Genomic DNA, 22,871 nt, shown 5'->3' on the forward strand with positions numbered 1-22,871 from the left:
CAAACTGAACAAAGTCGTATTTTGCCCTCATGGCCCCTATGACGTTCAATGCCAGAATTAAAGCGACCGAACCAGTTCTTTTGAAGAGGTTCTATAGCTCTGGCACCATGCGAAGAACCGCCTCACATGCCGAGTAGCTTTTGAACACCTCCTTTCTCCGCCGAGCATCTTGCGCAGCTGCGTACTCCCTGCCCTGTGTTTTGCGCAAGAGAACCTGCACGCGAGCGAAGTGTCACGCAACCACCTGTCCCTGCTTCGCCGCCTGCTGCCGATGGGTCTCCTCGAGCTACCTGTGCAGGGCAGTCCGTCTGAAGAGTTTCCTCCAACAGGAGACATCATGGAAATACGTGCGAAAGACGAATGCTCGGCTGCGTCCCGGGCAGTTCGTGGGATGCCCGAGGGCGAGTCTGGGACTGATAATCCCGGAGGGTCAGTGCAGGTTCGATCACGTTCCACAGATTTGCGTCTTTCCCTTTGAAAGTCCAACTCATCTTCACGGGGGAAATCACGCCCTAGCGCAAAAGCAAGTATCGGTCACCGGTGAAACAATTTGAGCGACATGAACAGAAGTTTAAACCTTTAAAAATTAAAATCTGGCTATTTGCCACAGTGCAATCTGCTTTATGTTAGCTAGAATGATAAAATACGGCATAAAACGTAACTTCGAATTGTGTGTGCGAGGCATGCAGGATCGGCGTTGCAGGTTAAAAACCTGCTGAACAAGAGTGCCAAGCTGGGCGAGTCGGTAAGGATCCGTGAATAAAACAGCGCGAAGGACAGCACACGAGTTAGAACGGATGAGGCCAGCGCGCCTCCTAGTACGTTTTAGGGGCAAAGCCCCTTAGGGTCTCGGGCTATCGGCGTCTGATGTCGTCGTCGTCGTGACATTATCCCATGTAGTCACGGTACTAAAACCCCGGGGCACTCGTTTACGCCTCGCGCTGGAAAGCTTCATGCTTCAAAGACACAAGTCTTTTACAGCAAAGCCGTATGTATTCCTCTACCCCTCAACGGTTTCTTCTCCGTTGGCTAAAACGCCAAGGCGCCAAGATTACACTAATACACTGCATGCTTCGCCCCTCCCCAGGTTTCACGTTAGTGGAGATGACCCGGGATTTTTAACTCGTGTCCTGTCCCTCGCGTTGTTTGATTCGTGATTAAAGCCCAGGCTGTGTAAAAGAAAAAAACTGAACTGTTGTCTGACCCTCCAAACAGTCAGGCAATGGGAACTGCGATAAGTTTAAATTTCCCTATTTCTTGCGTACCAGTTCGTGAGATCGCACAAATGCATATGCACTTTTAAAGCTTTTAAAATTATTTCTGACGAGTTATCTTGCTTACAATGAGAAGTTGGGAGGATGTCGAATCGACGTTCACACTTCGAAGAGGCACGCTCAGCCACTGCGCAAGCAGCTACGGCTGGTGTGGCTTGCAAGCAGCCAATACAACTACACGGCTAGAAACTTTGTTGTCAATGAGAAGAGAATGAAGAGGATTGACAATGAAGAGGGGACGATGAGAAGACTAACCGGAATAGGGGTACGCGTGGACACCTTTTTTTTTAGTTTAAACAAAAATTCTGGAAACGAATTCCTCTCTTTTCATCGAAGTCGACCCGTCCTTGCCCGCTGCTCCAAGAAGGTGCACCTTCCTTTGCACCTAGCAACGGTTTTCCCTCACTGGCGGACCAAAGAGAAAGTAGGATGGCATTTGCCCCCAAGCACGTTCTGAGCCCACTGCCAAGGCTACAGTGCACGCCCTCCTCCTGAACTAACCATGCGCAAAGATTCTTTATTGTTTATTCTTTATTCAACATATGCCTGCAGCGCCCAAAGGTGTTATAGCAGGTTGGTTACAGCAGGTTCTAAAAAAACAAATTCTCTTTCGCAGAGGACCCTTGTACACTCTGAGACGTTCACGTACGCGACTTCAACACAATGCTCCAGAATGATCAGTCGAGTTGACCTAGTGTGGGAATTCGATAAATTATGTGCAGTGAAAAAGATAATCTGCACTCGGACATTGCGCAATGCAAAATGCCATTCCCGCCTTGCATGTTGTCCCTGCGCAAACGCATTTTTTTAGTCGAATCATATGTTGGACTTCGTCATTCTCTGAATTCACCCACTTCGACTAAAGGGACCCTGCAATACTTCAGATAAACGCTTTCACTCTTTCCTTCGTGTCTGGAAGCACTGCTAAGCTATAGTTACCGCCATCGCGGAGCGGCACTGCGTGATTTGCTCGCCGCAGCAGATACGCCTTGCCATTCTGCTTTGCTTTTGTGGCTTTCTTTTTAGAGTGGCATCGAATGCGTTCATTGCTGCCACAGAAGGAAAGCCGGCCAATAGCCTCTACACCGCTGTAATGACGGGTTTCCAGCGGTAGAAGAACGCCAAGACCGGAAAAGAGAGAAAATTTTTTGGAGCAAGTTCCTAAGTTATCTGCTCAGGTACCTTGTGACCCCCTAATCTAAGTACTGGATGTGTTGATTGACTACGTTCAGCCAGCATTTAAGATTTTGAAAAAAGTTGAGAAAAGTGTTGCAGGGGCCCTCTGATCATTCTGGAGCATTGCGGTGAAGACGTCCTAGGGCAACATCTTAGAGTGCACTTGAGAGCCGAAATCACTGATGTATTGATTTAGCAAAAAAAAAAAAAAAATGAACTGCAAATATTCCAGTCAGGATATTCGCTCCCCCCTTTCACTTTCCCCCTAAATCATCCCTTTCCATCCATCCGGGCTTAAATCCAAACATATTGATTTGATTGTAGGGTTTAACGCGCCGACGCAACGCAGGCGATGAGACGCACCGTAGTGGAGGGCTCCGGACTAATTTTGACCACATGGAAATCAAAAACGCCCATGTGTTCCAGATTTCGGCGCACGTTTTAACGTGCGCCGAAATGTCGAACACACAGGCGTTTTTGCTTTTCGCCTCCATCAGAAAAGCGGCCGCCGCGGCAAATTCAAACATGTAAGCATAGACCACTGCTTGTGAGATTGCATACAAGGTAGCAAAAAAAAGTACACGCGCAGCGCGTTCAGAGGCAATGACAACCCAGCGAGCTCTGCATACGTCCTTCCAATAGTCGCCAACCACTGCATCAAACGAATTGTTTAATGCACAACGGCAAGGCTTGCGGAACACGGGAGGGCAGCTGCCGAACTGTTACCCGAGGGGGGAATCGTCCACCGCGCGTCGATGGCGCGCGAAGGTGTGCGAGGCTCCCACAGGACCGGAAGCGCAGCGGTGCGCGACGTCGCGGGGACCTCCTCGTCCGCCCGCGGCAGCTGTCCGGAAGCGCCCCACTCCGTCTCTGGCCCTTCCGACGCAGCCCTGGGAGATCCGGGCCCTCTTCGGCGAACCCTTCAGGAAAGCCGCCGTTCGGGGTTCCGCTCACACTGGCCGTTTGGGAGAGTTTGGGCGAACTGAGTGGGCATGCTCCTCTATGGTCCTGACTAGCGTCACTAAACAAAGGCTTTTAGAGTATCGGCACTCTTTTCTCTCATTGTTACGTGCCGCCAGCATTTTCATTGGTTGGTCGGTAAAACGTGATATTTTTTTTTACATAAGGGCACAGCCATTTGGTTTCTGGGCGTCTCTCTCTCTCTCTCCACCTCCCTCTCTCTCTCCCTCTCTCTCCCTCTCTCTCTCTCCCTCTCTCTCTCTCTCTCTCTCTCTCTCTCTCTCTCTCTCTCTCTCTCTCTCTCTCTCTCTGCTGCGCAGACGTTAGAGCTATAGTGAACTAGAATACTTGGAATTCTAGTTCACTATAGTTAGAGCGGTCGGTCACACTCTCCCCGTCAAAACCGGCGGTGTTTTCGTTGGGAGAGATGGCAATACTGCAAGCCAGAAACAAAATGGCCCCCAGACGCTTCCCAGTGCACGAAGTAGCGGTACTCTTAAGCGTAACCTTTTTAGTGACGCTAGCCCTCACTGTGCCCTGTCGAAGGCGGGTTCGGACGACTAGGGCCCTGTTTCGTGTCGCTCCGTGAAGTTCGCGCCACCGCCGTGGTAGGTATTTATACACACCCCCACAACCCCCCCCCCCCCCCCCCCCGCCCCCCGGAGGGTTTCGACAACCCCCCAAAACGATTCCACGATCACCCCGCCCAGGAATTTATACACCCCTCCAACACCCCCCTAGGAGTATTTCAACACCCCCCTAAAATCGAAATTCTGGAATAACTCCTGCGCCGGGGTGCCGGAGACCGCAGCTGCTTGTAGCCAACAGACGTACTTTTTCGGTTTCTCAAACGCTGGGAACATTGTAGCAGAGCACAAAGACGGTTGTTCCTCATCCTCCTTTGGGTGGCATTGGAGTCCGTGCCAAATTTTATGAGAAGCCTTCGAATCAGTGTTAAAATACTCGATGCCAGCACGGTCAGTGGCCGAAGAGCAGCTGTGTAGTGTACGGCTTGCGAGCGTTTCGTCATTTACTACAGGGCTCTCTACGAAAACAATGGCTAATTACTTAATAGGCTTTAATTCCAGAGCTTCTTATGAGAGTACGGCGCTTCAGGTGGAATTTAGTAGATGATTATGAGTGGCTATAACCTACACAAACTCTACGTGAACATACAAAGAGTCGATATGGGCCATAAACTATGGGAAAATCAAAATTTCAAAACTGGAAGAGAGTGAAACTACACTTCGGAACAGTGGTGACCTCACTGCTGTAGTTATTGAGGCAGCCGCAACTGACACATGACGTTACCTTTTCTTGTGATCCATATAATATCAGAACTAAGTCTTTAAACGTTTGCTAAAAAATAGAAAATACAGGACAACACGAGTTGAGCTAAACAATACAGACACAAATAAAGTCTTACAAATTTACTTCGTTTGATTTTACGCACCTAAATTATAGTTACATTAACAAAGGACACAAACGACAGTGTTCATGCTTTTGACGGTCGCTCAAGCCTACGTTTTCAAACCAGGCCGACACTACATGTCGGTGCGAACCAGTGAACCACGTACCTTTTTATAGAAGTTCCTCTTTTGTGTCCAGTTTTGTAGGTCAGCCGAGACAAAGATATAACGCTGGCAACAAACAATTATTCACCTTGTCTCATATTCAGATCTGGTGACCGCCATGCATTCCCGCCATTTCGTTTGAAATTTCCCGCTCCCAGCGCTCCAAACAGCGTAACACAGCGGCACCTTCAAACATCTCTTTCTTGGGGAGTTATAAGGCACTGCAGGCAAATGGGAGCATCTATACATAGAAACGAGGGAAGGGGCTGTGCACCGACGCTGTCCGGACCTGACGTTGTAATGTTTCCTCCTTCAGCGAACCGCTATCGCACTGCTCGCATAAACCCGGGCACAGCCGGCAACAAATAAAGCATGCACGACACCGCAAGTGGCAGCGCGCTGTGTCGTGTTATTTTGAGACTCCCTGGAACGAATTGTGACGTTATACGCGGTTGCTTGTGCGTAGTGGCATCATCTTAAGCAACTGGTTACCACGCACTCGTTAAGTCGTGCGCTCAGGCGCCCTACAATTTCCGGCACGCACGGGAGCGCTCACGGTTCATTTGTTGCCGAAGCTACCGTAGTAAACGCAGTGCGCGTTCCTAGCTCGTGTTTGCCTACATTGAGTACCACGTATACGCAATCGTGAAGTGTGAAATGTGTTGTCGCTCCTGAGCAGCTCTCGTATCGGTACCGTAAGCCTGTACTTGCAGTGGCGATATATATATATATATATATATATATATATATATATATATATATATATATATATATATATATATATATATATATATATATATATATATATAGTCGTGAAGTGGAGTCCTTTATGGTTACAGTTCTGGTTCAGGCGAAATCATTTCGTTCCGGTTCAGTTCCGGTTCAGTTCCGGTTCGACAAAATCACGTACCGAACCGGTTCGCGAACCGGTTCGATGAGTAGAATTATCATTGAAATTAGAAAAAAAAAACATTTAGTAGTTTAAAACGACAGTCACATCAAAATACAAACAAAAATTCAAAATGGTGCTGTTCCTTAATGGCAGTGGCGCAATTGCAAAGCAAACTTTAAACAATTACGAGACACTAGAAAAACAAATGTAGTGGCGACGATTTACCACCTACTTTCTCGCCCAGACTTTATGTTGTCCTAGCGACTATTCATAAAGCCAGCGCCAAGAGATATGACGGTGGGATATATTTTCTGCCCATTCCTTTTTTGTAGGGGTGTGCGAATATTCGAAAATTTCGAATATTACTCGGATAATAAATATGTTATATTCGTATTCGTTTCGAAAACAATGTATTCGAATTATTTCGAATATTCAAAAGGCTTCGAATATTCGGATATTATCGAATATTTGGATTGTTAAGGGGAGGACGCGGCTTTTAACTTCGAAAAAAATGACCAAAACATCGTTTTTTTGAAAGCCACATATTTGGCTTCTATGTTTTCTATCCTGTACGTTTGCAAAGTGTTTCCGCCGAAAACCGCCGCCAGCGCTTTCAAGAACCATGAAAACTATTCCGTTGAAATTTGGGGACAGTAACTTTGGACAATGGATTACACACAAGCTCTTTATAGCTCTGCCAATATTTTTTTCCCACACCATCTTTCGGAAAAGATGCGCTCATCATCTGCTCGTTTGAATATCAAGTGTTTTTTTACGGCGAATAAAAATAGCTTGAACATCAAGAACATTTCTGCCGGAAGCTGCTCAGTTCGGCGTGAATCCGTAAATCTAAACCTTCAATCCGTAAAAGAAGTATTTCCACCCAGATCATTGCTTAATTAATAAAACCAAGATTCTGCGAATCGTCACGAACTCTTAAGAGGTACTTAGCTGCTACACGAATTAAATTTCCGGTTTTTGAAGCCTCGATGCTACTTGGGCGGAACAGCAGCCTGTGTACGTCTCGCTCCCGGTCTCGCCCCTCCTGCCCCTGCATTCGTGGCCATGTGAGCAAGCGGCCGGCCATTGAAGGACCCATGGATTAGTCCAAGGCGGATTCGGCCCAGGCCACTTGCGAGCCATTGATCCCAGATAAGCCCCGAACCATCGACTCGGCGCCCGCGTCGCCTTCGAGTCGCAGGCAAGGGATCTCCGCACCAGATCCGCGATTGGGGCTTAAACCGAGCCACGGCGAAAGTGTTGCCCGGTGAACACGGGCAACCCTGTACAGTGTAAATGTGTATACAAGCGGCGCGAGATTTAGCTTTCCACCGCTGGTGCCGGAAATTGGAACATTGTTTCTGAGCACACAATAAAGGTATCAGCACAATAACAACAGAAACGACAAAAAACAAAACCACCAACAATGGTAACAACAACAACCACCATCATGGCACGGCGACAGCTACAACATCGCCAAGGACATCAACAACGAGAACGACTAGAGCGAAGCTTAGACCAGCAACCGAGTTCCATGACAGCGGGCATTAGGCGGACTAAGAACCTTTCGCCCTCTGTTTTTAATGCTTTTTTTGTTTTTTTTTTTTTGGCTGGTAACCTCGGGTTTTCGGGGTTTCGTTCATCTGCCCTTTTCGAGCAACAGTTGTTTTTTCTTAGTCCGAAAAAAAAAGAAAAAAAGAAACACACTACCCTCATCTATGTGCTCTCCGTAATATGGAGCCTGAAGGCGCAGCATAGGCAAAACCTTTCCAAACTATACTACCACTGATGGCACGGTGAATGTATGCGAGCCTTGCTTTGCGCATACAGTCAGCCTTGGGCAGGTTTAAGGCAAAAGTACGTACACAAAAATTACAGCGTTAATTAAAATTCATTTTGTACTGGTCTGTACGAAAGTAAATCAAATTCTTGAAAAAAGAAACTTCATTGAAGAAAGCCGAGTAAAAGTAGAACAATAACAATTGAGAGAATGAAACTGGCGCTGTCTGGCCCTCTGAGAGCGATTCATGTATAAATGCTACGCGCTATATGACATTTCCCAAATACGAAGTTTCGGCCCGAACTTTTTTTTCTGTCTTTTCTTTTTTCTTGATGTCTGAAATGAACCAGGGGCGGTAATCTCGTGTTTTGTCGGTTTTGTGCCCGTTTCAATAGTGCCCGTTTTGAGCAAGCCCTGATTGGCTAAAAGCGAACACCCGGATGTGACGCCATGCAAGCGCGGAGGAGCTATGAGCCGCGGCTTCTCGGAGCAGACGATTAGGAGCAGACGATTTTTCGTCGCCTTGTTGTTGGTTCGCTGGCGGAACAATAAACCCATAAAAGATAGTTTAATATAGGTTTAGTCGTTTAAAATGTGTTTGCAAGAACAGTTGCGCAAAAGTCAACCCAAAGCCCGCCTACAACTGGAAGTAAGTCACAATAAAACAGACGCAAAACGGACGATTTCAAAACAGACAAACCCGAGAATACAGCCCCAGAATTACGGAACCGCGCCTCCCGTTCCGGCCTTCTATCATCCTGACAGCCAACGTCTGACATCGAGTGGTGAACGGAAGCCATCGGGGAGTAGTGGAGAGAGAAGACAACACTTGGATTGTCGCGGCGCTTCCGTTTATTACCATTTCATAATTTTCGTGACATAATGATGTAGTTCCGCGACTACCTTGCTCTCCAAGTTCGAGAAAACTGTACCAGCTATAAATAAACTAGAGGATCTTTCGGCGAAGGGAAGTGTATTTCTCGTGAGCTTACTCTTTCTCATTTATGCCGTCATATTGTCAAACGATGCCCTTATCGTTTACCTTGTTTAGGCGAAAGCCGTAAGTTCCGCATTCTGCGAAAAACCATTGCTATTGCCCAGTAAAGAGAATGGCCGCCACTGCGAAGAGTAAAAAACGAGTTCTATCTGACCGTTTTTGACGGTCCGCTCCGCTCCGGTAGCGAGCGGGAGCGCTATTGCGCATGCGTGGCACGCTTGGCAAAGAACGCCATTGGCTCCGGTTGCGATGAGCTAGCCGCCGGCACCGGAGAGGACCGTCGGAAACGGTCAGCTAAAACTCTCTAACAAATAGATTCGAACCCCGTTGATACGTTCCCGGTTCAGATATGGTTTCCCGGTTACTACGCTTTTAACTGTGAACACTAAAAATGCAATAGCATTGGTGATTTCTTTTTTTTTTTTTCGGTTACTACGTTCCTTAACAACACGGTTTCCCGGTAAGTACGTTCTAAATTTTAAGAAATGTATCCAACTACGAGCGGATGATACGTTTTAAGGTGAACAAAAAAAAAAAAAAAAAACGTGCTGACGTGCGTGTGGACCGAGCCTCAGCGCGCGCGGCGCAATAAGCAGGCTCCGAGCGGCAGTCGGGCCGCCTGGGTCATCGTGGCGGCTTTCCCGTAGTGCTGGGCTTGCCGGAGTCACTTGGTAACGCGGCTCCTTTAGCCAAAGGCCTGTATAATGACGTCCTAACGCTCGAAGCGGTAACTTTCGAAGAAATCGTGGCGGAATCACCGTGCCATGAAGCAGCTCCGGCGCTGGACGATGCCTTCGAGAAAGATGGCGGCGACGACGGAGAGGAAGAGGTGGCGTCTCTGGCGGCCACATATGCTCAGGCCGTAGTCGGCTTGGAAGCGGTGCGGAGTTACTTTCGCGCGAAGGTCAATTCTTTAGAAAAACAAGGACAATTGTTTTGAAAAGGAGCCCTTGCTCTCAAAGGGCCGCAGCATGCGCAAGCAGACCTTGACAGACATGTACAAGTGAAAAAGGCCATTAAAATGCTCACGTACGTCTCTCGATTGCTTCCTTTTTACTGCGGTGGACCATACGTTTTACCAGATAGTACGCTTTTCCTTTGCGTTATTTTTTCAAGGGACCCTGCAACAATCTTGAACTTTTCTTGAAAACTTAAATTCTTGCAGAACGTGGTCACCCAACAGGCCCAGTACTTAGATTAGGGGGTCGCAAAGTGTGTGCCGGTTCTCCTTAAGTTGCAGCAATGAACGCTTTTCGATATCAATTAAAAAAAAGCCACAAAAACAAAGCAGAAATGGAAGGCGTATCTGGTGCAACGAGAAAATCACGCAGTGCCTCTCCGTGCTGGCGATAACTGTAGCTGTCGCAGTGGTTCCAGACGTGAAGGAAAGAGTGAAGGCGCTTATAGAAAGTGTTGCAGGGTCCCTTTAAACGTATCAACGAGGTTCTACTGTAGATAACGCATGCGTGATCTAATGGGACAGCAGCAGCCCGATTCCCAACCACTGAGTTTAACCGCACGTAACTAGCGGTAGGGCCAAAGTTGTTGTTGGCGATGTTTCTCTCTTCTTGGTACATATACCCACTTATGCGATTGGTCTGGAAGGGCTAATGTACCCGCTTCCTAAATTTTCCTAAACCACGGCATGGAAACGTAAAAGTTATAGAACAGTGCGTGCCGCCTGACACCTGAACCTGATGCCACGTGAGTGGCAGAAAACAAGCAGGGCGAAGTAATTCGCGCCGGAAGACAAACAAAGGAAAGCGAAGAAAGCCATGCTTTTGAGCACGTAAGCAAACTGAAGGTCCCCACTGGATTTTTGTTTACTTACTTTTCTTATTTTCCAGCCTACGTCGAGACTGAGTAATTACGTGTATTTGTGACGTTATTCCGCCGTGACAGCTGCTCCGGCCGCTGACCTCATTCCTGGCACAGTAAAAGCTTGTTAATTCGAACTCGAAGGGGACCATAAAATTGTTCGAATTAAGCGGAGTCCGAATTAGCGGGTGGGCGCAAGAATGAATGGAAACTGCGCCACACTGCGCGGGCAGAACACGAAGAAGCCACCTCTGTACTCGATATCGCGAATTAAGCGCTACTGTACGTTTGTGGCAGGTGATTCCGTAAATAATGTTTCGTATACAATAATGGCATGTGCCGCAGCACTGTCGCCGGTGGCGCGGCGCCCTCTGTAGAGCCGAGATAAGCTATTGCAGGAGCCATAGCGCGCACCACGCTGTCGTTTTTCTGTTTCGTTGCTTTGCATCTCTAGTAAGTTTGTTTTGGTTTGGATTTGCAACACATTGTAATCCCTCTGGCCGACTTCTTCTGCGAGGAGCGATGGAAACCAGGGGATCTTAGTTTGAATTAGCCGTTCTGGATACCGACGCGTTCGAATTACCGGGAGCTTTCCCCCTTGAAATATACAGGGCTGTGCTGGGACCAGGGCGTGAGTTCGAATTAACCGGCTAATTCGATTTTTTATTGCGCTTTTTTGCCACAGGGCATAGGAATGGAAAGATAAAAAAAAAAGGAAAGTGACGGGATGCAAGCGGCTTCATGCACCACAGAAGGCCGTATAGACCAGTCTCAGCCATAAAGTCCAACAGCTGCTTAACGAGCTTTTAATGTATTAATTACTATCGCGCAGCTTCGTACACGCACGACGCGCGCATTTTCGGGGTTGGGACGTATACGCTCTCGAATACAATTGGACGTCGCTGTATCAAGGTGAATGCGAGTGGCAGCGCTCGAGCGGAAGAGCGCTGCTTTGATTGGTTATGCACAGTGTAAAGCAGACGACGTGAATCGTACGCTCCCACCTGCAGCGCCACACACCGGCTACCCTGCGTGTTGCGTAGCGACTTGTTTTCTTGCGCGCGCGGCATTCTTCTCCTCTATGACCTTGACTGGGAGGCTTCACTTCCGGACACAACGACGTTGCTTAGCAATGCTCTCTCTTGGCTGGCGCCACCGACGCACGCAGATTGGTTGAGACACTGGCATACTCATGTTCGGATGGCTGGGTCTAGAAGGCCAACCGACGGTACTATAAGAACTCTACTGAAGCGACGTCCACCGGTGTTTCGTAGAAAAATGGCGCGTCTAGCAGTACTTCGCTCTCCATGACATTACCTGACCTAACCTAACCCAACATAGCCTAGCGATCAGAAAGCAATCATTTAAAACGCCGAAATTAACCTAAGCTATGAAAATATATAATTGAAGATGTCATAGAAATAATAAACGAGGCAAAAGTCGGACTCAAACCACTGCCCTTGGCATCAGGAACCTAAGACAGAACCTCTATACCACAACGAAAGGCGCTTTCTGCCAGCCCGCTATTAAAGGGACCCCGCAACACTTTTTTCTAAATCTTAAATTCTTGCAGAACGTAGTCAAACAACACATCCTATGCTTAGATTAGGGGGTCGCAAAGTACCTCAGCCAGAAATTACTGCTCTGTGCCTATCAGATAACTTAGAAACTTGTTCGAAAGATTTTCTCTCTTTCCCGGTTTTACGTTTTCCTCAACCGCTGAAATCTCGTAAATACAGCGGTGTAGCGGCTATTGGCCGACTTTGCTTCAGCTGCAGCAATGAACACATTCCATAGCCACTTTAAAAAAAAGCCGCAAAAGCAAAGCAGAAACGCAAGCCAACGACCAAATGTGCTGCGACGAGCAAATCACGCAGTGCCGCTCTGTGCTGGCGATGAATATAGCTTTCGCAATGCTTCCAGACGCGAAGAAATGAATGAAAACGTTTATCGGAAGTGTTGCAGAGTCCCTTTAAGAATCGGAATGTCTCCGGAAGGCAATCTCGCCATGGCTTAAGCGGTGGGCTGTAGCGCCGTCGGACGGCGAATATGCACGCTCATTTCTCGTTAACGAACATGAATACTTCTGGACATGTTATCTATTATGGTACCGAGCCCCGCCGTCATGATATGGATGGAGCGCCCTTTTCACACGCGTCTATAGATTTCTTCATCATCTTCACTGGTAGCAGCAGCGTTGTACGTATGAGGAATGTTCGTTTTCATGCCTGCAAACCACTCGCACACCTGGGGCGGTATTCTCGTGTTTTGTCCGTTTTGTGTCCGTTTCAAAAGTGTCCGCTTTGAGCAAGCCCTGAGTGGCTAGAAGCGAACACCCGGATGTGACGCCATGCAAGCACGGCGGAGCTATGAGCCGCGGCTTCTCGGAGCAGACGATTTGGAGCAGACGATTTTTCGTCGCCTTGTTGTTGGTTTGCTGGCGGAACAATAAACACACAAAAGATAGTTTAAAATAGGTTTAATCGCTTAAAATGTATTTACAAGAACAGTTGCGCAAACGTCAACCCAAAGCCCGCCTACAACTGGAAGTACGCCACAATAAAACGGACACGAAACGGGCGTTTTCAAAACGGACAAACAGGAGAATACCGCCCCTGATTACAGCCGAATACATTATCTGCGCCCAAATTAGCGTATTTTTTTCTCCCTCTGCTGGCCCCGCACCTCTAATCCTGCCCCCACCCTCGCTGTGTCGTTTTCTTCGTTGACTGCCAGCTCATCCATCGTCATCATCATCAACAGCCTACTTACGTCCACTGCAGGACGAAGGCCTCTCCCACTGACCGCCACCCGCTTCAGTCCTGCGGTCCCCAAGTCCGTTCTTTGCCTCCGAATTTTTCATATTTTGTGTCAGGCTCCATCCGTGGTCTGCGCCAATTTGTTCCCCGTCCGTTATAATGTCGCACTTTTTGCAATGAATGCCGACGTACTCGCCACGCAGCCCCTGTAAGGAAAATCAAAACGCAGCTCATGGTTGGAAAAAGAAGGCATAAGGCGTAGCGTTTCTCTTCCCCCCCTCCACTACGACATAAGCTCTTCAAAGCTTTATTCTGGCTTTAAAAAACGGCGCGGATGATCATGCACGCGCGTGGGTTCACATTTCGTCGCGAAAGCTCGCTATTCATTTTACATCTGCCGCAATTTTCATTCGGGTTTTGTTCGCTGGCAATGTTATTTAATCAGATTCTCTTACAGTAGTGCGGTGCTACCAATGTGGATTAAAATAGGAACCGAGTCTCTTGCGCACAGCACATGTAGAAGAAAAGCAATGAATTTCTGGATGATTTACTGTTAAATTATTGCTAAAGCGGAATTGTTGTGTAGTATTCTTTTTGTTCATGGCGGGATGGATACAAAGATATTTTGCTAGGTGCCAGATGAAACGTTCGCTGCCCTCAAAAAATTGAACACAGGAGCTTCCAATATTTTTTTTTTTGTGTATATATGTCCACCGAGTGGCGTAGGAAACCTTTATTCGAATTCGGGTCACACACGTGTACTCCCTATCGTGTATCTTGGAGCTCAGCAGCACGACATGACCCAAAAAGCCGGTGTATGAAGGGGGGTGAGGGGAGCAGCCCTGGAAGCACCTATTGATATCCAGGAGAATAACAAATTTCTATACAACAGATTTAACAATAACAAATATAACAATGACAAATTTCCATGGGGCAGCTTTGGTTATAACTTCATTTTACTTTCGAATGTAAACACGTGCCAACGAGGGATTAAAAGTAAAAGTAACGATTTCTTCCCATTTTATTGCGTCGTAATTGTATATAATGTCCACCTTGCTTCCGTAACAACGCCTGTTTGCGTGTGTGCGCCAGCCTGTGAGCACGAGCGCGCATGCGCACCTGTTCATCCCTCATATTTTCACGAGATGACGACGAGGTGGGCAGCGGCTCACAGCGCTTTGCCCCTATCTCCAACGAAAACTAAGCTGTTTGCGACGCCTAGCCTGCGCGGGTGCCCTCTCACGGCCGACATCGCGTAAATAGTGTAAATACAATATACAGACATATAACTAAAAGAAATTCAAAGCCCCTTTCTTCACAGAAAGATAGTTAAAACGCGAAACTTGCCCACATGCAACCTGAGTCAAAGACAGAGTCCGAAATCCAAACTGCGTCGACCTTGAAGGAATGGCGCAACCGGATGGACGTCAGCTCCAAACCGCGAGGGAACCGGGTTCGATTCCCATCACGAGAAGCTTTTTTTTTTTTTTTTTATCTTGGGTTGATTGATGCGCCTTCGTTGGAACCCATTGTGTAAGTTGGCTTTCCTGCAGTGCATTTTCTCCGTAACAGTTTGGATTTTGGACTTTGTAACAGTTTGAATTTTGGACTTTGAAAACATTGGCTTTTGACCAGAGAGGGCCCGGCGTTTCAACCATCCTTCACTTAACCCACGATCATGATCATCGTCAAAGAAATTTGGCTTTCCTGCAATGCGTTTTGGTATGGACGGTCGCCATCAGTGAGGAGAAGAAAACTTCACTTTAAAGAGTGCGCTTCATGCGCAAGCGCTGGGCTCCACCGAAAACAAACACCAACCGTCCCAACAAGTTATGGTGATGATCGCGCGGTAGAAACGATGGAGAGAGATGAGATGACGACGTTAGCCGCGCCCCATGTAAGGACGAAGACGACCATGCAGGTAATAACCGTTCCCGATCCTGGGCGTTCGCGTTAAGAGGACACGTGCAAAAAGTTCTCTCGGAGCTTGCCGTCATGTTTAGACGCGCAAGGCTGCACCCAATCTGACGCAACTCTTTGCTTTTTCCTTCTGGCGTAATCAGTTGACTGGCAGAGAAGGAAAAACAAGACAATTGCGTTGAGCTCGGTATTGTTAATTCTTAAAAGCTGCATTAGCCAATGCCTGTTTTGCGGCAGCAGTTTCCCTGAAGCACAGTTTTGCACAACGTGCTTAGAATCGCTTCACAAACAGGATGGCGTACGCGCCATCTCGACGTTCGCTTCTCCAATAACGCCATACACGTAGTTGTACACGTTACTGGCGCCACGAGGGATTTTTTTCTCTTTTTTTCACAACTTTCGGGCACAATACTAAACCACAAGGGATTCGAAATAATCTGTCAAATATGTAAATATTTGGTATCTAAAAAATAAAAAAGGGAACTCGTGCGAAAATCAGTGGCTTTAGGGTATCTAATAACAGCATCTTTATTCTTTTCTTATGGTAAGTACAGTTTACTGAATGATCGTGTCAGCAAATTTATAAAACACAGCAAACTGATTTGTCCAGTTTTCTTTGTAACATTAAACAGCAAAAGTAATCGAATGGAGAAAACACGTTTGCTCCTTTATTTATTTATTTATTTATTTATTTATTTATTTATTTATTTATTTATTTATTTATTTATTTATTTATTTATTTATTTATTTTGTTTTCGCTCTTTTTTTTGTTCATTTTTTTGTTCGTGCGTGTACCTAGTACCTTTATTTGGTCTAGAAATAGCTACAGCATGAGGGTGCAAACATTGAACGCCTTCAATTTATCCTTCTTCAATGAAAACACATTATTTCTGACAGACTGGTTTCGTTTTGAGTGCCAGCTAGCGGCGGAATACTTTAATTACGATGATCCTCGCTTTGCTCAATGACCTTTCCCCCCATTTTTACTACCGCGCAGCCATTAGCAGCGATAGGGCGGCGCATGCGCAATAATATCGGCGACGGAAATAGAGGATGATGAGATTCAGTAAAGCTTAATGTCGGGCTAGTTGGTGCAGCATGCTCTTGAAGGTAAGTTGCGCTTGTTATGATAACAAAGACGGACACAGGAAAGAAAAACGTATACTTTCACAAGAAGACAGCGCTGTCTTCTTGTGAAAGTATGCGCTTTTTTTTCCCGTGTCCGTCTCTGCTATCATAACAAGCGCAACTCACCTTCAAGAGGGTGATGGGAACACGTCCTCCATGTTCTCTGTTCCGAACACAAAGCTTTCTCCACCCTCCACCCCCTTAAATATTAAGTAATTGAACTATGTAGCCGTAAAAAAAATGTTTTGCCGCTTTCCTCGAAAGCCGCCATCAGGTGTTGGAGGAAGGACCCTGCAAGTGCCTCGAGAAGCAACGTGACGTCACCGGGCACGACCAGCATGCCCATCTCGTGGAGGGCAGCAAGATCGGTTAATTAGGACGTGATGCGTGAGAGAATGCTGCTGACCTTGAAAGCATTACGGCGGTTGTGTCTGTGGGTTATTGGCAATGCCTCCCGATATCGTGGCACTGCTTTGCTTTATCTTGTGCCTCCTCCACTGGACATAGGAAAAAGACAGTTGTCCGCCCTGCTATGTATGGATCCACCACGCGGAAGCCCTCTACTTGTCTACATGGGGCTGGTCAAACGCGCGTTTGAAGCTTTAAAACGCCCGCAAGCTTCTCTCGGTAGAGACAACTTTTCTTGGCTCACGTAGGCAGCCGCGAGATAGGTGATACGTCGAAGAACACAGAAGAGACAAAGCTAGGCACGCCGGTGGGGGGCGGTCGAGGATGCCGCAGCGCCGTTGTCTCCTTTACCCCGTTGAGTTCGTGAGGCGAGTCTAAAGGACCCGCGGAAATCGATGCCGTCGTCGAAGGCAGCGCTGTCGTGTTTGAGCAGAGCGCGGGGGGCGGAAATCACGATCTAGGCCGCCTCGGTGCTTCCTCGAGGAGCGCTCCTCGAGTGCTACGCGACGCTCTCTCCCTCTTTCTCTCTCTCTCACTCGAGCACCCCGCCGCCAGTCCCGTGCACGCCCCGTCAGCACGGTGCACGTGCGGCGTTACGCGCGAGCATCAGAAAAGGAAAGCCGTTACGCAAATAGGAACCCCATGCATCAACCGCAGTGCATCCATTCTTTTGGTTGTTGTTCTTTTGAATTTCGCGCGCGGTGATAATTGAGATCGTGAAAGTGACCGGTCCTGTCGCCTGCGTCGCGCCATACTCGAAGACGTCCGTGCAAGTGTTGAACTTGGTACAAGAAAAACGCAAGTAGCTACCTGTCTCATCGACAAAAAAAAAAGCTGTTTTTACCACTTCAAAACTCGCTACAGGACTTGCGATGTGAACTCCACTAACATCTGGAATTCACAACCCCCCCCCCCCCCCCACCCAAACCCTTATTCCTTTTTTTGACATTGAGATGTATATTTGTGCTAAAATTGTACCGTATAACTTGTGGTTTAAATTCAGCTCTAGCGTGTCCTGCTTCATGAAGACGGCTTTCTGTTGTTTTTCATGTGCTCGCAGTGAAACACTCTTTACAGGCTTGAACATAATTGCCGGAACGAAACAATCGGACGTCCTCCACTGACAGCTGTCGTTGTAAAACCCAGCAACCCAACTCTGTCGCCACCGGTGTCCGTGCGGAGTCAATTCTCCTCAGAAGAGAACCGCGAGAAAAGGAGTCACGCTTGCGTAGCTGCAGGAGGCCAGCTGAATGGGGTTAATCTCCCGTTCGCGTGACCAATTCCGGTGAATGATTTGCGTCCATCTCCTGGCCTTGCTACTACTACCCCTACTATTACTGCTATTACTACTGCTGCAACAATCTCCCTACATTAAAGAGCTAAATTGTCGGCCTTGAATGTCGCAGTGCAGCATCACGTCCAAAGAAATTTTCGCTTTATTTTCACCGCAATCGCAGGTTGAATCAGTTTATTACACAAATTCCTATATTACTCGTAATCCTGGGAGGCTCGGGGCCGCCAGATGTCTAAGCCTCCGTAATGGTCGCCACGCCCGGAGCCCCGAGTGAAGCAAATCAAGGTGCCTTGTCAGAACTCAATACCTCCCACTCCGCGAAGAAGGATGACCAGTGAAGCTGAGCGCAGTGCAATAAGTGCGCGAAACAGGCTACATTTTTTTTTTTGTAATTTACGACCGAGCACGCGTCCCAGCCGAGTAACTGAATAAAACCTGGAAGCTTTCGATCTTTATTCTAGCGGACAAACATAAAGCTGTCCGTTTAAATCCCGCGTCGGAGGCATCGTACTGCCTGTGCAGCACATGAACCCAAACCGCTACACCACGGAGGACAGCAGTCAGGTCGCATCGGGTCGTGAGACGTACACGTTGAAATCGGCCCCCAGCATAACGGGTATGTCAACGGTGAGCGCATGAAGCCTGTGTGAGCGTGCACCCCCCCCCCCCTCTCACCCCTCCCCAAATGCACGATAAAAAATTCACACATCTCCACGAAGTGAATCATGACGAGTGGGCGAAGCACTGGGGATCGTTCTTACCGTAAATCACCCGTGGCATTGCCCACTCGCGCATGTAAATGAGTGACAACGCGTGTGTACAGTATATACAATTCCAATCCAATCCAATCCGATACAATGCTCCTCGCGCATGCGCAACCCTGTGTACACGGGCGCCAAGGAACAAGCCCCGGACAAAGCGAGGTCCTCAGGTGCTTCGCCACTAAAATGGCAGCGGGGAGAGAGACGCCGCGTGTGGCGAGCAGTATACACGACTCGGGAAGGAGGCGGCGGTGGTGGAGAGGATATAAAGTGATGCTGTAACCGTACTACCTCCGTATGCTTCACTGCGCAACACACATTGTGGAAAAGCCAGCTTACAAAAACGAAGTGTATGCCAACCTTCTTAAATTCGGGTGCATCTCTAAACACAAAAGCGCTGTTGAGAAGACATCTTTTCAGGGAAAATATAAGATGAAAATATGGAAGGCCTATAAACTTTCTGTTTATTTTTTATATATATTTTTTTCTTCTGTACGCTGAACATAATTCCCCTCGTTTTCGTTCTACACGGGCGCCAGAACTGGGGTAATCGGACATTTACAGCTTCGCTCTAAAACAGATAAGTGCCTACTCCCTTACAAAAAAATTTTGAATGAATGAATGAATGAATGAATGAATGAATGAATGAATGACTGAATGAATGCTCGCAAAGTTTACAATAGCAGTACGAAGGACTTTTTTGGAAAAATTTGCTCACAGGCAACTTGGAGAGTCCAGAAGCAGCAAATGTATGTATGTATGTATGTATGTATGTATGTATGTATGTATGTATGTATGTATGTATGTATGTATGTATGTATGTATGTATGTATGTATGTATGTATGTATGTATGTATGTATTGTACTATAGAAGCAATTTTTTTCTAAAATTCCTCACGTGTGAGCCAGTGTTCATGCGCTGGGCCAAACCAGTAGCCTCACGGCCATCGTATACTGCAAATAACCCCTGTGTTTGAGTGGACATGGATCTCGGCCGACTGTATTTGAACGGGTGTGCCTAAGAGTAGCACGCAAAATTACTTACACTGCACTTACTTCCGGACTGTGGATTTGATAGGACATCACACCTCTGACGTTTTCAAAAACATCGCCCTGGTAAGTGATACTCACTTCCAGAAAAATTGTCAGTACATAAGCGTTCTGGCTCAAATGGTGCACCAGGAGCGCGGCAGGCTGAAATACGAGTTGAAGCATTTGCATTTGAAGTCGGCCTACAGTGTACTTGAAGCCGGTCCTAAATAATATGCCCGTTAAAACATTTTGCAGTATATTAGGATGATATCAGGATTCCCTTGATAACCGGCTGTGCTGGTTGATAACTTATTGATTTTATTGTCGGGTTTAACGCGCCGAGGCAACGCAGGCGATGAGGCGCGCTGTAGTGGAGGGCTCCGGATTAATTTTGACCACCTGGGGACCTTTATCGTGCGCCGAAATCTCGTACACACGGGCGTTTTTGCTTTTCGCCTCCATCAGAAAAGCGGCCGCCGCGGCCGGGAATCGAACCCGCGACCTTGTGCTCAGCAGCGCAACGCCTTAGCCACTGAGCCACCGCGGCGGGTTGGTTGATAACTATTGCTACATCGGATGGTAATTGTCAAACTACGTTTTTAACGTAGTTTGCCAAATCAAAATAAAGTCCTGAGTGCTCTCTCCTCCCCCGCACGCATGCGCGTGCACGCACGCACGCACGCACCCGCACAGAGAGAGAGAGAGAGAGAGAGAGAGAGAGAGAGAGAGAGAGAGAGAGAGAGAGAGAGAGAGAGAGAGAGAGAAATGCAGCGTAGACAAAAGAATCAAGAAGTTACGACCTGCTTTACGGCGAGATTCCGACACTAGATTACGGTCGGCTTTACGGTGAGATTCCGACACTATCTGTGCTGCGTTACGGCGCGACGTACATGTCTGGATTCAGAGACAAGTGGCTGGTAGCCCACCTCAAAACACGGAGACGCTTTGTGCGCCAATCTTGTCGTGTATAAGAGTAAAGAAGCAAAGTTTCGTCGCTTATCTGTAAATGAGTAAACAGGTAGCATTTTCCCAGCGTCTTCCGTACCCTGGAGCCGGCGATCAAGAATAGCGTTTTTGGAGAACAAGCAAATTTGGAAAATCTGCATAAATCATTTTTCTTGCGTTTCGAACCGCTAAATGCAACTTATTCGCCTTATGAGGGTGCAGGGATTTATACACACCCCCTTAACACCCCCCCAGAAGGACTTCGATACCCCCCCCCCAAAAAAAGATCCCACAACCACAAGCACCCTGCCTAGGGATTTATACAACCCCCCCCCCCAAAAAAAAAAACATCCCCCCCCCCAAATCGAAATTCTGCATAAAGGCGTCCTGGTGTGAGAGGGAGCAGCGGAGAAGTCCCCCGTCTCTCCACAGCACATTTGCTTACGTTGCACTGAGTCTCGTGATGGCTACTGACAGAGCCCCGAGTCCAGCTGATACAGGGGGGCGCGAAGTGTCGTTGGCAACGGGAGCAGGTAACTTGTCACGTTGTAACTGAGTGAGTGAGTGAGTGAGAATTCAGAACTACATGCACAGTTTCGATTGATTGTAGGGTTTAACGCGCCGACGCAACGCAGGCGATGAGGCGCACCGTAGGCTCCGGATTAATTTTGACCACCTGGGAATCTTTAACGTGCGCCGAAGTCTCGTACACACGGGCATTTTTGCTTTTCGCCTCCATCAGAAAAGCGGCCACCGCGGCCGGGAATCGAACCCGCGACCTTGTGCTCAGCAGCGCAACGCCTTAGCCACTGAGCCACCGCGGCGGGTACGTAGCGGAACTTGCTGTGGAAGCTGCTGCCCGTTTAGAACCCGAATCAATACTTGATGTTGGAAACGGTAAGTATTTTAGTGAAGGTTAAGAGCACGGTCAACTTTCGGTAACAGCAGTTTCTTCGCCCTGTTAGTCTAGTTTATTTTTTCTCTTCACGTGACTATTTATGCACGCAATCCATGCCAACCAGTAATACGCTCGGAAACTGTGTGGCACGATGATAACGTCGAATTACCTCTCGGGCTGCGTCGGTGGGAGCCTCCTCTGCGTTCCATTTGTATCGCCGAGGGTGGATTCCATTACGCCGGTTGACATCTTCGTGGCAGGCGTGCGGTTGACATGGCCATCACTGCCCCGTCAGGACTAAGTTCCTTTCGACAATCACGCACCCGCCTGATCACAAGACACCGTGAAAAGGTCGACCGGAGGGAGGAGACGAAGACTGTTCCATTCTGGCGGTGCCAGCGGCTTGCCTCGAGAAAGGGTTGAGGAAGCGTCGGCGCTGTTTACTTAGGTCCCAGTGGAACGGAGACCTCCTCGCGAGAGCTGGAGCGTGGTGGCACACAGCGGGAATCACGGTGGCGCTTCCGCGAGACAGCAGGGCCCAAGTGGCTTCTTTCGACACGCTTGCCCGGAGCGTCCTCGTACACGTCGGCCTCCTCCTCGTCGTCGTCGTCGGGCTCTCCACTGGCGGCCGCCTCCCCCGAGCCGCAGCTGCGCTGACCCGATCCCCGTCGTCGTCGCCTGCGCGCCCCTCCGCGTAACGAGCTCTCAAAGGAGGCGCAAGCCGAATCCACGTGCCGGTCGGCACTGATTCTTACAGCGGCACGGAGGACGGCGCGCGACAAGGCAAGAAACGATATGCATAATGCCGCAATCAGGGAACAGAAACGAAACAGGAGAAAAAAAAGAATTCACGCATCTCCACGAAGTGAATCATGACGAGTGGGCGAAGCACGGGGGATCGTTCTTAGCGTAAATCACCCGTGAGAGTGCTTACTGATGCTAAGACGATTTCCAATCCAATCCAATACAATTCAATTTTATACAATTCAATCTATTTCAATCCAATCCAAATCCAATTCAATCCAATCCTCCTCGTGCATGCGCAGCACGGCTCTACAGGAGCTCTCTCTCTCTCTCTCTACCTCTCTCTCTCCAACCTTTTGTGAACCTGTTATTTTGTTCTTGTTAACCTTTTGTGAACCTTTTGTTCAAAGATGTTTCAATTTACACGGTGCTGTGCCGTGAGCACGGACGCCGGACGGATGCCGGACACAGCCTCGGCCTTAAGGTGCTTCGCCCCTAACAAAAAAACGTT

General features: G+C 48.0%; 1 protein-coding gene across 2 annotated transcripts in view; it reads right to left on the reverse strand.

The window, feature by feature from the left end:
* The window catches only part of Nep2 (M13 family metallopeptidase neprilysin 2), a 93,641-nt gene that overhangs the window by 68,247 nt on the left and 2,523 nt on the right, over positions 1 to 22,871 (reverse strand). The window contains exon 1 of one of the 2 annotated variants that reach the window (XM_077675991.1): positions 21,786 to 22,180. The exons of the other annotated variant lie outside the window; for it this stretch is intronic. Within the exon in view, the coding sequence (XP_077532117.1) occupies positions 21,786 to 21,865 (80 nt within the window). The 5' untranslated portion in view covers positions 21,866 to 22,180. Of the gene's footprint in view, positions 1 to 21,785; positions 22,181 to 22,871 lie in introns of those variants that run through there. 2 annotated transcript variants of the gene reach the window in all.

Source organism: Haemaphysalis longicornis, unplaced genomic scaffold (assembly GCF_048455015.1).
Source record: "Haemaphysalis longicornis isolate Haplotype H1 unplaced genomic scaffold, Haemaphysalis longicornis Haplotype H1 scaffold_7, whole genome shotgun sequence".
Lineage (NCBI taxonomy): Eukaryota > Metazoa > Arthropoda > Arachnida > Ixodida > Ixodidae > Haemaphysalis > Haemaphysalis longicornis.